The sequence below is a fragment of the Uloborus diversus genome, chromosome 10, assembly GCF_026930045.1.
Source record: "Uloborus diversus isolate 005 chromosome 10, Udiv.v.3.1, whole genome shotgun sequence".
NCBI classification, from domain to species: domain Eukaryota; kingdom Metazoa; phylum Arthropoda; class Arachnida; order Araneae; family Uloboridae; genus Uloborus; species Uloborus diversus.
Window position 1 is genome coordinate 101167228 of NC_072740.1, and position 17167 is coordinate 101184394.

Here is a 17167-nt window from a genome sequence, read left to right on the forward strand (position 1 = left end):
GTGATACTTGATACACTGGACACCAATAATCAATTACAAAAACACAGGCCTAAAAATAAGTGGCCAAAAATAGAAAGAGATTTGATTTAAACTTCATTATCTTCTTCGTTAACGTCATCCTCATCAATAATTCTTCTTTAGTATCTTCAGTGGCGGAAGAAAATAGTTACATTTTATCGTATGTAAAAAGGCAAAAAGAGAGGAAGAGACTGGCACGTGGTAAAAACCAAGTATTGAAATGCGCTTTTAGCACAGTGCTCAAAAAGGTTTAAATAAAAGTCACAGATTTGAAAGATCCGTTTGTTCAGATGTGCTTGTTGAAGGTAAAGCTCAGTTAAATAACTCACAGAAATCCAGCGCGTCGAAAGTTCGAAGTTCTGGGAAAGGCAATTTTTTTTTTCATATGTTTATCCAGTGACGAAATTGAAGTGTGGTTGGTGAGACGCTATTAGCTGCCTTTACCTAATCTAAACATATCAAGCATTAAATGCAATCACTAATGATATTTTGATCAAATATTAGGCTTTCCTCCATATTGACGAACAATAAGGTAGTGTTATAAAAACAAGGTGGTAAGATAATGCCTTTGGTGACTAGTTCAGTTATCATCAAAATAAGTTCGATTATCATGTCTCAGTAAATGATAAAAGTATATGAAAAAAATTCTTTTGTGGCAAGTAATAATTTCATCATGAGAAGTAAAGTCATCAGATTTATGGTACAGATGATAAATAAATCAGTGAAAACACTTTCGTTTTCAATAACTTACTTAATATATAAAATGAAAAATCGAGACGTAATAGTTGTTAAAAATTACTAAATCCATCAAGAATAGTTACTTGTCTTACATGGAAGTAAATTTATAACTCATGCCATTTTCCATCAGTGAAATATCATTTTCAAGTGTGACATATCAAATAAATATTCTTGAATAAGGTGATATACTCCACGTTATATATGAAAGAAAAATCATCGGACCAGCCGACAGTTCATCACATTCACAAAGCTCAAAGGATGTATATTTAAAAATATTTTTTTCGCCTTGCTAGAAAAAGTATTTGATCTTTAAAAATTTCCCTCTTCGGGTGACTAGTTCAGTCTTTCCGCCACTGAATTACTGAAAGTCATATCGTCAGTGAAATTCTCACAAGGTCAAATATCAACAAAAGAATTGCTGCTCAGTTTTGTTGAAGTAATAACTGCTCCAACTCATCCGCAGATCTTAGCAGAAAAGAAGCAGATTCCCGGTATCCTGCTATTAACTGCTTCACTGCAATCACTTCACTAGGGTTTAAGGAATGTTTGGCGGTACTGTTTGGGCTGTTGTTCTTTTTCATACTCAAGTCAGTTGGACCTGGAAATAAAGAAAAAAGCTGGTAAGCACAAACAGGAGGAATACCATCAATTTAAAGAGGCAGCTCAACTTCAAAAATAAGACATCTGTATGTAATTGACCAACTTTTTCTTTGGCCAACCACTAAACATCGTCTTCTTAACTTTAAAAAAAAGTGAGCAACGATGACATCAATTACAGAGGCAGTTCAAACTAAGGGACTTTGGTTCAATGTCATTACGCTAGTTCGTGGTTAGTAATCTTACTACTCTTTGGCCGAACCCACAGCATCTTTTTTTTCGCTAAGCTCCTATTACTTCATACACTTATTTCCAGTAGTTAAAAAAGCTGTAACAAAACAGAAAAATCCTATTAAATTGACTCCCTCTTTATCAAGTAGATTTTTATTCGTGTGCGAAATAGTTATTAAAGTGAATGTAAAAAGAAAATATATTTATTTCAAAGGAGCATGTCTATCAAAAATAGCATCATCTGTTCAAAGTGTTTTTTTCCTTGCAAATTGTAAAATTTCTTTCACTTCGATATTTTGGTTATGATTGAAGTCAGAGGTTTTGAAAGTGGATGCCGCTGCAAAGTGGATGAAGCCAAATGAAATAGTTTATTTCGTTAATTCACTTCTAATCATTTGCTATAATACTTACGTTTACACTTATTAATTAATTTATTTATTTAGTAATTCACTTATTTACTCATTTGCTTATTTTTTTATTTATTTATGCTCTTACTCGCTCATTCATTTTCCTTCAGATAATTATTAATTTATTTATTAATTAAATAAATAAATAAATAACCGAATAATTAATTCGGGTATTGTTTCATTATCTTTTTATTTATTCATTCAACTTTTATTTACTGATTCACTTGAGATCAAAAATATTTTTTATAATTAAATAGCATATGCTTCTTAAAAAAATTTTATTTTTCATTTTTCCCCATGAAAAAAAAAAAATGAAAAATTTCCATATTTTTTTGAAGGTGCAAATTTACTACCAAAAATTAAAAATACTGTTTCAATGCAAATTCTATTATTAAATGAAATGTCCTTTCTTAATGTTTTGTAATTTTCAAAACTTTATTTAATTGCACGACTGCAACACAGTCCATGATGCTGTGTTTAATGCAACGGATATTTCGTACGTCTATACGTTCTTACACTGTAAAAAAATTCCGAAACGTTACTGTTTATTTCCGTGTCACGTTTCGGGATTTTAATGGTTTTTATCCACTTCCTGGAAAACTTAAGTATTCTTGACAAAAAGTTTCCTGAATTGCTACAAGTCGCAAGAATGCATACCTTTCACTGTTGTGAAAAATATTTTTAGCTCCCAGTTTAAAGATTAACTGAGCGTATTTATAAAGTGTATCGGTTTTCCTTCAAGTAAGGCCCGTCCGTGCAAGTTAAGCTCCCAAAGGGAGCGAAAAATTGTGGACTGCATTGATTTGGAAGATTTGCAGGCAAGTAAAATTCTTGTTACTTGCAATTCTGGTATAGCTTTGGCCATGTTTGCAATAAAGCTCTTTTAACTTCTTTGATAAATCAGAATGATGCTAAGATATTATTTCCATTGGCACGATTGGCTTTAAACGGGAAAATTTCTGAATTTTTCAGACGGCTTCCAGGATAATATCAGGAAGGTTACTGAATTTTAGCGGAAAAAATTCCTGGAATTTGCAAGATATGTTACGGGCAGATATTGGGCACATCAGCTGCCCATTATTTTCCAGGAACGTTTCTGAATCGTTTTTACAGTGTAGGTATATATGCACGTGTGTGGTCGGGTCGAAAAAGAAAATTCAACATTCATTCGGAGATGAGCAAATGGAAAAGGTCGGTTTTTTGAGTGAAAATTTTTTTCGCGAACACAATACTTCCTTTTTTGTAAAAGGAAGTAAAAAAAAAAGGGACGAGAAGAGCTATAATTATAGTATGAGTTGTTGAAAACTGTGGGCGCGAATTCATTACCCAGTGTTTAGGTAAAGGAGAAAATTTTTCTTGTCTGATGTGTTCAAAGAAATTGGAAGTGTTATTGATGTTTGCCAAGGCGAGAGCAATTCGTGGTATTGATGTCACGCCCTCCGGAAGTAATTTCGGTATTTCAACGGAATAAAAGTAGTGTGCGGTGAGACACTATGTTTGACACTGGGTAACTTCTCTTTAATTTGATTTTTAGCCGAATCCATTTTTGTGAGAATTATACATCTCGATCTAAAAGTTCTGTGGCATTAAAAAAAAAAAAAAAAAAAAAACTATACAGCTCGAAACTCGTGTTAGAAGCAAGGTTGCCAAATTATAAAGTTGCGAATACGGGACAAGCTACTAGCGGCATTGGTAGGGATGTTAATGGTACCAATGGCAACGGCAAGTGGACTCGGAGTGCTTCGGTTCCGGTGACCCTGATGACTAATGTGTACCAAGAAGTGCAAAAGAAAAAAAAAGAAAAAAATTGCCCAGATATATCTTGTTACAAAATCGTGTTGATTAGATTAACAGTTCCTGGAAAAATTTTGTCTGTCATAAAACTGACAGCTCCGTAACCATTTTGAACATATAGCCACAAGCAATTAGCCAATTAATTAACTAAATAAAACTTATTTCGTGCCATTATTTTAAAAAATAGTTTTCTTTTGTATTCAATAACTGATAATCATTAGTTTAAAAGCAGACAAAGCTTACTAACTAACATAAATTTGGAAATAAGGAGAAACCTTGACTAATTTTGCGCTTTCTATCAATTCGGTAATTTGACAAAGAGCCAACTGTAACAATATTGTTTTCCTTAGTGTTCTGGGATTCAGTTCATGCTCGACGAAGCTATAGGGGCATGTTGCAACCTTCTAATACAATGGTGCAAGTTTGTGTCTGTTCACTGCACTGTAAAAAACGATTCAGAAACGTTACTGGAAAATAATGAGCAGCTAATGTGCCCAATTTCCACCAGTAGCATATCCTGCAAAAACCAAAAAAGGTTCCGCTAAAAGTCCGTAACCTTCCTGAAATTATTATTGAAACTTTCTGAAGAATTTGTTATCATTGAACCTTTCTGAGGAATTTGAAATTCTCCCCGTTTAAAGCCAGTCTGGAACCTTCAAGGGAAATTAGGTCGGTTTAATATAATTAACTAGAACTTTCCTGGCTCACTAAAATAGCTCCAGAAGCATCAATGGATCCATGGTCAGAGCTAAGGTAGAATCGCAAGTAAGATCTAAGCATCTCCTTTTGGCTGTAGTTCTTGCCTAGCAGAGCTGGAGCCATCGAGAGCCTTATTAGCTGTCATTGGAAGTATTCTTGCCTTGCAAAGTTGGAGCCATCGAGGGACTTATTAGCTCTTATTGGAGGCTTACGCAACATTCAAACAGCGGCCGCACATCACGTTCGCCACGTAAAGCGGACAGAGTAACGTTTTCCGAAAAGGGAGAAGCATTCATACTTTGCGGAACGCGAAAAAGTCACATGTCAGTCTCTCATCCAATAGAGAGAGCGGGCTCATCTCGTAGAGACTAATGCAATGCGACGCCCAACTCTACGGACCGTCAGAAATCTGGCTTTTCGTCCCGTCGACAGGTTCCGTACAATACGGCTTGCTGTCATGGCAACGCCGGTCGAAAACTGGTTTTAGGGAGAAAAGCATACGTCGGTGACGGATGTGCGGACGTAGTGTGAATGTTGCATTAGTCAATCTGGACGGGCCGTAATGAAACTAAAGCCGATATGCTTATTAAACGCGCTTAGTCAATATTTAAACCAGTACCTAAAAATATTTTTCACAAAAATGAAAAGTCTGCATTCTTGCAACTTGTAGCAATTCAGGAAACTTTTTTGCAAATGTACTTGATTTTACTGGAAAACAGATAAAAACCCGGGAAATCTCGAAACTTTCACGGAAATTTTCAGTGACGTTTCGGAATCGTTTCAAAGTGTGTGAATGACAGCCCCATATGAGCACACAGAACATAGCATTTGTACTTACGCTAATGTTTCCACAACAGTATCTGTTACGAGGCAAGAATACGACACTCTTGTCGCCACGTATCAAAAAGTTCAACGGGGCACGGAACAACGTCTCAAAATACGCCCTTAAAATCCGGGACGTTTGGCAACCTTGGTTGGAAGCACATTGCAGCCAATAATCAAGCAGAAGACACAGCTAGGTATTTTTTCCTGTCGGTTGAAAATACTCCTTGACATTTTTTTGAGAAGTGGAGTCCATAACACTCCAAATGTAATGTTTTAAAAAAATTTCCAATCTTTTTCCCCCCTTTTCTTCGATGATTGATTTTGATTTTTAATACAAAGAGCGAAAATACGCTTGAGTAATTTTTTGTGGCTTATTTCCGATTTTTAATGCGTGAAATACACTTGCAGAGGCGTTAACATTATTCTTTATAATAATAGTTTTCAAACCATCGCCGCAACTTGTAAAATTCTATCAACATGTAAGCCTCACGCTGTTTTCGACAGACAGATGCTATTTGCAAGGTTTATAAGAGCGCCCCCCCCCCCGATACGAAATTTGTTTTTTAATTTTAACAGAGGGTTGTTTCTTTCGGAGCATGCACCCCTCTACACCGTGGGGGTCGCGGGGGTGCTATGTACACAACTGTTAAATCCCAATTATGGATAGGACTATAATGTTCAGTAAAGATATTGAATTACTTATTTTATTTTAGGGTGGTTTTTTTTATACAAAAGAGTTTAGTGTTTGGCAGATATTAGTAGGATAATCCTTACGTTCCCAGAAAAATCAAATACATGCATATAAGAGCACAGTTTTGCGAAATAACGGTACAGAAATGGCGTTCCACATCATTTTTAAGGATCGTGGTGCTAGCCGTCTAAATGACTCCTTAAGATAAGGAGTCATTTAGACGGCTTTTCCCTTCATGCTCATCTACTTGCAGAACTTATAAGAAACATATAAAACGTTTAGAAAATTACCATACCCAGTGCCTTTTTTACGAATAAGGTTCCTTAAAATTTTTCCGGGGGGAGGGGGGAGCAAAGGGTTTGTGTTCAATTAATTTTATAGGAAAAAAACAATAAAATACGTTAAAAGAATCTAATTTCATTATCTTTCTAAAATACAGTTGGAGTCAATCGACCCCTTCTGGATTTCATCATATTATTAGGGGGGTGAAGGAGGTCAATTGACCCCCCCCCCCTGATCGCCTAAATGACAGGCCTGTACGGATGCTTGGCAAGATCTGTACCTACCTAGTCAGCGACTTGGGGGTGGCAAATTAAGCAGGCAATGGGTGCCACCGAACCAGATCTTATACAAGATTCCACGACGTCTATAGACGTATATGGTTGTGAAAGGTTCCATAAGCGATTCAGGGGTGTTCACGCTTCCTTTAATCGGGGAAATCCTTTTAGCCCTTGTAGGTATGATGATGTGTGTTCGTCCCAATCTGTACACCCCTCCCCCCCCCCCAGTGAGCAGTTTGATAGTTAATTTTAAAAATGAGGTTTCAGAACTTTTTTCTCTGATGAATTAGCAGAAGTAACATCTTTCTATACCTTCCTAAAAAGAAAATGACTAGAAAATATCGTAATTGTCCACTGGTTGGGGGTTTTCCTTTACTAAGTCTGGCTTTTTTATCATTTCACGTCCCCCCCCCCCCCCTCCCCCAACATGACGCAGAACCTTAAAGATTCTCTCTTTCTTTTTCCTTTTTAAGTTTTTACATTTAGCAATGATTAACTCTCATGTGCCAAACGATGTTATGAATGTTTGAAAATGAAATTGCGCTTAAATGCTCCACTCGTTAGTCGGCCTACCCTATTCCTCATTCGAAAGCATCGGGAGTTTTGACTGATTTCCCAGAAATGAAAGATAGTTAAAACTTCATATCTAAGACAACTGCAGTAACAATACTGCATTTTATATGAAAAGTAGCTTTATCTTTTTTTAATCAGCTAAAAAACTGGTACGTTTTCCATTCATCTAAATTCCCTCCAGTTTAAGCTGCTATTTAAAATTCTTATTTCACCAAAACAGAATGGATATAATTTGGCGCTTCATTATATAGCTCATTTGGATACATCGCTCTCTTTCATTGCTGCCCGAAAAATAAGGATAAGCAAAGCTTTGCTTAAATTTCGAGACAACTTAAGTAAAAATATTATATTTCTGAGAAAAGTAATTTATTCTTATTTCAAACAATGAGCATATCTGGTGTGTTTTATCTTTATCTAAGATCGCTACAGTTTAAAATGCGACTTCGAATTTTATTTCACCAAGACAATAGAAATATTTTAAATTCATTTTCGTGTAAGTTAAGAGCAATCTGTAAGCTAGTTTTCTTCAGTTGTTTGTACTAAGAGAGTTGCTCTGAAATGATAGTAACCGATATTAGTGCAGGTGCACACATCATTTACTTGTACTCTAAATGCATCATTACATTTAATGACCTCGTTTTCGGATATGTAGCGCTTTTTTTTTTTTTTGTAGTCTCCCGACAGGTGAAATATAAAAAGGGGTTACTGTACTTAAATTCCTATGTAAGGCAGTTCGACCTACGATTCTCATACCAATACCACTCCCCCCCCCCCCCTTATACCACTTTGTGAGGCATGCATAGAGTTACTATTCACTGCAAAGAACTCCAAATGCAATTAATAATTTTCGTGGAATGTTTTGGGATTTCACAGGTTTTTATCCCCTTCCTGAGAAAACCAAATATCTTTCTCAAAAAGCTTCCTGAATTGCTCCAAGTTGCACGAATGCAGACTTCTCACTGTTGTGAAAAATATGTTTAGCTACTAGCATAAAGATTAACTGAGCGTATTTAATAAGTGTACTGAATTCAGCTCGATTGTGCTTCGTTCTGCATGACTAAGCTTTCAATAAGAGCGAATAAGTCTCTAGATTCCGTAGCTTTGCAAAAAATGCCGGCGAGCTTAATTCATGGTTCTTGCTTGCAAATCTGTCTTAGCTATGGCCATGTTTGCCATAGTTTTTTTAGGAGCTTTCTTGGCAACGCAGAAAGGAGTCAAGCTATGATATTAAACCAATCTGAATACTCTTTTGAAGGTTCCAGAGACACGACTGGCTTGAACCGAGGAAATTACTAAATTCTACAGAAAGGGGGTGAGTCCAGGATTATTTCAGGAAGGTTACTAAATTTTAGCGGAAAACATTTCTGGTTTTTTCCCCCGCAAAATACGTTATTTACAGAAACTGTGCACATCAACTGTCCATTATTTTCCAGGAACGTTACTGAATTGTTTTTGCTGTGTTATGTTCCAAAATATCCTCCTCCCGTCGCATCCAATTATAAGCATTTCGAATTCCAAATGAAAAGTTAAAAATCTTTTTCATGCAAAAGTTCAAATGTCTCTGGTTTAAAAATTTTTTGTACTCAAATATTTGAGCCACATCATGTTTCATCAGGAAAAATGAATATGTATTGGGACATTTTTTTTTTTTTGCTATTTATATTAGTATAGTTACCTAATTTGCTTACGAAATAGTTACGAAAGAAAAAAAATTACAAATGAATCAAAATTCTGAGAATTTTCAGAAATTATGCGATCTAATAATCATGGATTTTGCTTTGCCATAGATTTTCAATTTTTACCATAGACACACAGACGTGTCTTCTTCCTGTCTTAATGCAAGTCTGACATATATGATATTGAAACTGATGTCCCGATCCTGTTTCTAAGCAAGGAACCACACATATAGTGTAATAATGAGAAAAGTTTATATTTGCCTTCGTGTCTCTTTTATCGAGATGTAAGGTCGTAAAGTCTGCTCATTTTTTTTTTTTTTTTGTAAAGCGCCAAATTTCAAGACCTGGAGAGAATTTAAAGGTCGTACCGATTTCGTACCGACTATCTCACTGTCTGCATATGGTAGGACATTCATCTGCAAAAAGTGAAAAATGTCTCCCATTACTCACCGAAACTCACTAAATTATGCGATTTTTCTTCAAATTTAGGCACACTTTAAGACTTTATGTTTCTATAACGGGGATACGAGGGTAAATAGTTAACGCATGTAGAGACATGTTTCGCTATGGTTTAAAAAATATATATATTATTACCCTATCGGATGGTTGCCGCCTGCCTTGTCTCGTGGTCAGAGAAGTCTGACTGTGACAGGAAGGTCCGGGTTCGAATCCCGGCTCGGGCATGGACGTACTTTCTCTCTCCTGTCCTTGCCCCTTCTTTGTGTGAATGTGTTGTTATGCTGTGAATGGTTGCCTACCCTATAAACGGGTCCTTATGGCATGTATGTACTGCAGAAGTCGGACTTCACACCAAATTACGGTGCAGTTGGAAAAGTGAAGCAGCGCACCCCAAATTGCCAGCCTAGCTGGCACACAACAACAACGTATGGTTTCCTGGTAAGCTTCTTTTTTTTTTTTTTTTTTTTTCAAAATTCTTGCGACCACGTGGTAACAACTTCAGAGAACTAAAAACATTCCAAAACGTCACTCATTATTTCTGTGGAACGTTTTGGGATTCACGAATTTTCATCTATTTCCCCATAAATTGAAGTATCTTTGCAAAAAAGTTTCCTGGATTGCGACAAGTTACACAAATGCAGACTTTTCACTGTTGTGAAAAATATTTTTAGCTATTGGTTTAATGATTGACTGAGCGTGATCAATAATTATGTCAGCTTAAGTTTCATTACGGTCCGTCCAGATCGACTAAGCTCCCAATGAGAGCGAATAAGTCTCTGGATAGCTGCTGCAGCTTTGCAAGGCAAGAACTGCAACTCTTCCTTAGCTTTGGCCATTGATGCTTCTGGAGCTTTCTTAGTAACTCTAGAAGGTTCTAATCAACTACATTTAACCTACCAATTTCTCTTGAAGGTTCCAACAAACTTGCTTTAACTAGGGAAATTTCCAAATTCTTCAGAAAGGTTCAAGGGTAATTTCAGGAAAATTACTGACTTTTAGCGGAAAACGTTCTTGGTTTTTGCAAGATATGTTACTGGCAGAAAATGTGCACATTAGCTGCTCATTATTTTCCAGGAACGTTTCTGAATCGTTTTCGCTGTGAGGAAGTATTCTATCAGATTGAAAATCCCTTTCGGAATCGCAAGAAAAGTTCTGTAAAAAACTATCACTTTGTTTATTTACACACGTGACAGGTCCTTGGTGCGATAATTTAATATCGATCACTGGTTTATACTGGTAAATGCTACTCGAGTTACAAAAAAAAAAAAAAAGATTGGTAATTCCATCAGTATCCGGAGGTGTGACGATATGACATGTGACACTTAAACATAAACCAGTTTCATGTTGACGACTGGGAAACTACCCCCGGTTAGAGCCCCTTGAAAAAGGACAGGCTGACTTATCCGACATTTTGGTTCCAAGACAAAATTGCATCCAATCTCGTTTCTAGTATTTATAAATACGTTATAATATTCGTTGGTTGCTATGTCGTAAAACAATTGATGTTGAGTAAAATGTCACTTAAGGTGAATCTAGAAAGATAACTTTGTTCACAAATTCAACAAAAATGTATCGGGAAATGTTTACTGTAATAAACCTCATTTTCACACCGTATTTGATTTTAATTTGTATTAATTAAACGGTCATCATCTACAGAATAAAATAATCAAACATCAATCAGGCAACACATCTAAAGCTTGGACACCAGGTTTCTGCAATAAGGCTTTTGTACTAAAACATTTTTTTTTCTCCCGACAATTTTGGAACTAAATTTCCCCCTAAGTAGAAGCCTTAACCCAGGTTATCTCTAACGAATGTTTGCTTTAAGGTGCCACGGGGATTCAGCCTGACATGTTCTGGAATTTCGATAAAATTTGGTGTACTTAAATGTGTATACAAAAAAGTAATTACAGTTGGCTCTCTGTTTAACGACTTTCAAGGGACCACAAAAAATCGTATGTGCATTTGTTCTTTCTTGTGTGGTAGGACTTGGATTTTACAGCCCCACAAACTTTTGAAAAAAATTCATTTTCTGTCACTCACGAAGCCAAATCTGTATGCATTTGTACAGTACATCTTTAATAAATGTAATAATTTTGTGTCTGACCCAGAAATTATGTAAGCTGTCCGAAACTTCACATAAATGTTGATAATAGTAAGAGGATTTAATAGATAGATGTTTGAAATTTACATAACTTAACATTATTTTAATAAGAAAAAAAAAACATGACAAGCAGTTTTTTTCTGGTGAAAAACATGAATTGATAAAAGGATTTTTCAGTAAAAGCAAGAGATGCTATTAATGTAGATATTTAAATTAAAACTGAAAGTGTAATTTACCATTCCAAAGAAGAAAGTTTAAGGTTTATTGTTATTATTATTTTTTGGTTGATAATATGAATTTAAGCATTTTTTATTTGTAATTTTCGACAAAAAGGTTACCTGAAGATTGCGTTTCTAATTTAACTTAAAATAAAATACTTTTATGTCTAAAACGTATTTTCTACATTCTTCTACAACAGCAAAATGCGTACATTTATTTTTTGAGGAAGGGGTACAGAGGGTGTGCAATAGGGGAGGGTGGCTCAAAGCGGGTAGGTATTTGAAGAACTCTCAAAAATTGTAGTTTTTGGATTTTTATCGGAACAATTTCGTCTTTATTTCCCAGGAGAATTCTTGAACTTCAAAATAAAAAGTGATTTTCGTAAAATTTCAAACCCAATATTTATTTATTATCAAACTTTACAAACATTTGAAAAACCCGCTTTGCCCTACCAGAGAGCCCAAACCGGGTAAGCTTAACTAATTGTGATTTGGTACATTTGCCAATCAAATATGAAGTTATAAATGATTAAAATAACTGACCAGCTACCTGCCGTTATAAAAAATGTATTAAAAAGTTACACTTATCCGATTTAAAGTCTGCACATGTGTTTATGAAACAGAAAGAAATAACTGATTTAATTAATAGAATAATTAGTTGCCATCCTAAAAAATAACTTTTTAAAGTTATACTTATTCTACTGAAATAGAAAATCTAAGTCAGCACACGAGTCAAGGAATTATAAATAAATATATGATTAAATCCTATACCCGCTTTGTCTGGAGACACGTTTTTTATTTCAAAAATTATAACCTTAAATTTTAAAAAGAAACAAACGAAATGACTATCGTAGTTAGTAGGTGGATGGTTTCAGAATAACGTAATATTATTGACAATCAAAAACATTTGCTGGTCTTCGACAAATCACAAGTTACAAAAATTTTTTTTTTAATGAATATTTTATTTATTTATTTATTTTAATCCTGGTTGCGCCATGCCACTTCACTGTTTCTTCGCTAGGACTGATTAAAACTCAGGGATGATCATGTAAAGACGACATATGTATGCATCGCCGCATACACACCATGGGGGGGGGGGAGCATAAGAAGGGCTACCAGCTTTAGGTCACCCTCCCCTATGTCTTGCAAGTGTGTTGGCATACCAAAAAAAGTAGTTCATTGCAGTATCGCAGTCGTTGAAGCTTACAATTGAGTTTTCAGTGAATCTAAACTCAATGAGTTATATTGTTGGATCTCATTGATGTCATGCTGTCACGAATATTTCAGTACAGTGACGCTGTACATTTTCACCTCCATCTCAAGGAAATAGTACAATTACAGAACCTTTTGTTAGTTTTAGTATCACAGTCAGTATGTAGGAGTACGCAGGCAGTCCAATTAGAAGAATATTCAAAGAAAAGTACATTACATAATGCCATTCTGATAATAAGGGAAAAAAGAAAACCGCAATAAAAAATTTTTTTTTGAGGCATTAATGCGATTTTCAATGCGCGAAATACGCTTGTAAAAACGTTTGAAATAATGTCTCCTCTGGCAGCTATGTATACAAAGCTGGTGCGGACTGGCCCATCGGTCCATCGGGCAGTGGGCCGGTGCGCCCTTACACCCTCAAATCAGTGTTTCTTTTTTTTTTGCCCCCCCCCCCCTCCGAACCTGTGCGCCTTCGGGTTTTTTTCTGTGCCGTCGAATTTGCGCACCTACGGTCTTTTTACGCCCTCGTACATGTGCGCCTTCGGGTTTTTTTTTCACGCCCTCACACTCGTGCGCCTCCCTTTTTTTACCCCCCCCCCCCCTTTTTTTTTCTTTCGCGCGCTGAGTTCACGAACTTAAATGTGGATTCTTTTTTTTCTTTTCTTTGTTCCGCCCTCGAATGTGTTCGCCCTTTTAGACTCAAGATTGGCGTCCTTTTGCGGAACCCACTCTTGTTTGCCCCTGGTACAGAGGAACAAGTCAAAACTCTTATTTACTTCACGGGCAGTAAAATAATGCTGATGCGCTACGTAGAGGCATGGAAATCACCTACAAGTCATCTTCATTTTCATGCTTTGATAGAGAACTAACCAAAAAGTAAAAAGACTCACAAACATAAGCGATTTATGAATTTGCACATAGTTCTGTCATCGTAGCGCGCGTTCACTACTCTTCAAAAGAAGATAATAGACCAACTACTGTCCATGTCAATATTTACTCTTATTAGAGCCTAAAGAATCAGTTTGCAGTGATATAATATGGTAAAAAGAGAAAACAGTTTTAGATTTGGAAAACAGGTTTTTGCAAGGGATTCGTTTCTTGGAAATACAAGTGTCATTTCTCCCAGCGCAATTCCCCCATAATTTAGATAGATTTCTCTCAACACCTGCAGATTTTCTCTCTTGATGCCAGCATATGAATATTTCTTAGGAGTTAATCCATAAATCTCCCTAATGTTGTTAAATTTCAAGTTTTGTCTGCGATGGACGTAACTGATAAAGGTTTTTCGATATTTGTCGGTTATTTACCAAATATAACAGGAGGTGATCCACCTTTGCCTACTGCTTGATGCAGTGAATAACACTGCCTTGAGTGCAATTTTACCTATGAGCTACGTCTTCGATAAATAGTTTTCATTGAAATCTAAAAGTATTATTGTTTTTTTTTTAATTTTACGGTTTTCTTTTTTTCTCACAGTGTCAACATGACATTATCTACACTGTAAAAACGATTTAGAAACGTTCCTGGAAAATAATGGGCAGCTGATGTGCCCAATTTCTTCCAGTTACATATTTTACAAAAGCCTGGAACGTTTTCCGCTAAAATTCAGTAACCTCCTGAAATATTCAGAAGTCTTCCTGTTTAAAGCCAGTCGTGTCTGTGGAAGTTCAGAGTAAAATTAGGGTGATATAATACAACAACTTGGCACTATCCTGCGTATTTCAGGAAAGCTCCAAAAGCAGTATCGTAAGCATGGCCAAAGCTAAGACAGAATTGCAGTCACGTGACAATGATTTTACTCGCCTGCAATTCTTGCAGAACAACGTAGTCCATAGACTGATTTGCGCCCTTTGGATGCTTTATCAGTTTGGACTGGCCGCAACCGAACTATAACCGATACACTTTATAAATACGCTTAGTTAATCTTTAAACTGGGAGCTAAAAATATTTTTTACTGCAATGAGAAGTCTGATTTCGTGCGACTATTAGCAATTCAGGAAACTTTTTGACATTGATACTTGATTTTTCCAGAAAGTGGATAAAAACCACTGAAATCCCGGAACGTTACACGACAATATTCAGTAACGTTTCGGAATTTTTTTACAGTGTAGTATATGAGAGGAGTAAACTGCCTGTGATGATAAAACCGTAACAAAAAGATTTGTAATTGTACTATTTCCTTGAAATTGAGGTGAATATGTACAGTATCAGTATACTGAAACATTCGTAGAAACATGACAACAATAAGACTCAATAAAATATTCCACTGAATTTACTTTCACCTAAAACTTAACTGTAAGCTTCAACGACTGCAATACTGCAATAAATTACTTTTTTTGCTATGCCAAGTATTGTGTGAACAATGAACTAAACCAAAATGTATTGATTTTAAAAATGAAACGATATGAAATTTTACGCCCCAAAGGAAATATTGTCACATTAAAACAAAAGTGAAGTCAGCTAGTTAGATTCAAGGTTTGTAAAAACAGATCACCCGTCTCAAAAATAGCTTCTGCTATAAATTTAGAAAATAATTATAAAGCGATTAATTTAAATATAGCGCAAAACTATAATACCGCTACCGCAAAAGAAATTATTTCTTTCTCGTGTATTTGTTCTCATTCATTTTCAAAACGCATCAGTCACTGTATATAATAAATCTACGAATTGAGCTATTGGGACGTCTTTCAGACGTTACTCAGTAATTTGAAAAACATTGAAAAAGTTACTGATTTGGGCGTTTTAATAAGTCAGGACTTAAAGTTTAGCCAACAGTGCAGCATAGCTAGTAACAAAGCCAATAAGATGCTTGGGTTTATCAGTAGATCTATTTCAAACAAATCTAAAGAAGTTTTTCTGCCATTATATAGAAGTTTGGTAAGACCTCATTTGGAGTTATGCTGTTCAGTCTTGGTTTCCTTATCTTAAGAAAGATGTTAATATATTTGAAAGGGTTCAAAGGCGGGCTACAAGGCTAATAAATGGACTTTCTCATTTAGACTATGATTCCAGGCTTAGTAGGCTAAAAATGTAGTCTTGAGCAAAAAAGAGACCGAGGGGACATGATTCAGTTGTTTAAATTTATTAAAATGAAAGATGTTACGGGGCTGAAGTTTAGCACTGAAAACAGGACATGGGGTCACTGTTTTAAGCTATTTAAATCTTAGGCTAACATGGATATTAGGAAAAATTATTATTATAGCAGGGTAGTGGAACCTTGGAACAGTTTACCGGAAGAGGTGGTAATGAGCAAGGGAGTAGATCGTTTTAAGAGGACCATTGATCTTCACTGGGGATTGTAATTTGACTATGACCAGTCTAGCTGGGCTCAGAGCCTGTTGCTGGTCGTCACTTTTGCATTTGTATTTGTATTTGTATTAGTAGTAAGCTAACAGTTGAAGAGTTTGTGTCATTAATGTACATGTTTCAATCACAAGAAAACTTCATACTCAAGCTCGGGTAACTGAAAGGCCAGTAATATGCTTTCATGCGCTTCCACCTGACGCACATATATTTATAGGTAGTGGAGAACAAGCATATTTTCTACGACTAAAATAATAAAATGGCTCAAAACTTAAATGATTCAATTAACCTGTATCTTTTTTGAAATAAGGTGTCCATTGCATATACACTGTTAGTTTGTTAGCATTGTTTTTATAAGTAAATAAGTTTTTTTCTCCTTTTTTTGTACATTAAATAAAATTACCGTATTCTCACGGTTCATGTAACCCGTAAGTTACCGCATTTATCGCTTGTCATTTTATCTTATATGCTTCGATGTTTAACTTAGAATTATTATTTTAAAGATATTCATCACATTTTTTAAATTTTTGTTTAAAACATTTGGCACTTAAAGCAGGTCAGTTTTAATCGAATGAAATAAACTCTTTGGACTTGCGATATTTTATGATTTGTAAGGAAACACTAAGTGTCGACACATATATTACTTCGTATGAGCAAAAGTATTTCAACCTTCGTATCAAAGAATGATGCAATATTTGCTCAGACTGAAATTTAAAAAAAAAGGAAAAAAAAAACTATTATTTTAATTACATAGGAAGGTAAACAGAAGTATCTGCGAATTTTTTGTTTTTAATTTTATTTTTATTTCTTTATTTATTTCTTTGTGATTAAAGATTCCTATATTTTCAAGCTTAAATTTCAAACATTCTCATAATATTCGGCTTTGGACCCTCCTAAAATAAGTTTCAATTTTCGCTCTACTGTTACTTAAGTTATTATACAAACTTGCTTATTTGATTTCCGTAGAAAATAAATCATGAAAAGAAAGTCAAATTCCAACACTATTGGAGAGTCAAAAATGTGCTTCCTCACATATCTCAAAAACTGAGTTTTGTAGATCCT

At 35.4% G+C, this 17167-nt stretch overlaps 1 protein-coding gene across 1 annotated transcript in view; it reads right to left on the reverse strand.

The window, feature by feature from the left end:
• Positions 1-1178: 1178 nt before the first annotated feature.
• LOC129231541 (nucleolar protein 4-like) overlaps positions 1179-17167 on the reverse strand; it is a 63963-nt gene continuing 47974 nt past the window's right edge. Inside the window, exon 9 of the mRNA XM_054865883.1 lies at positions 1179-1354. Within this exon, the coding sequence (XP_054721858.1) occupies positions 1179-1354 (176 nt within the window). The remainder of the gene's footprint in view (positions 1355-17167) is intronic.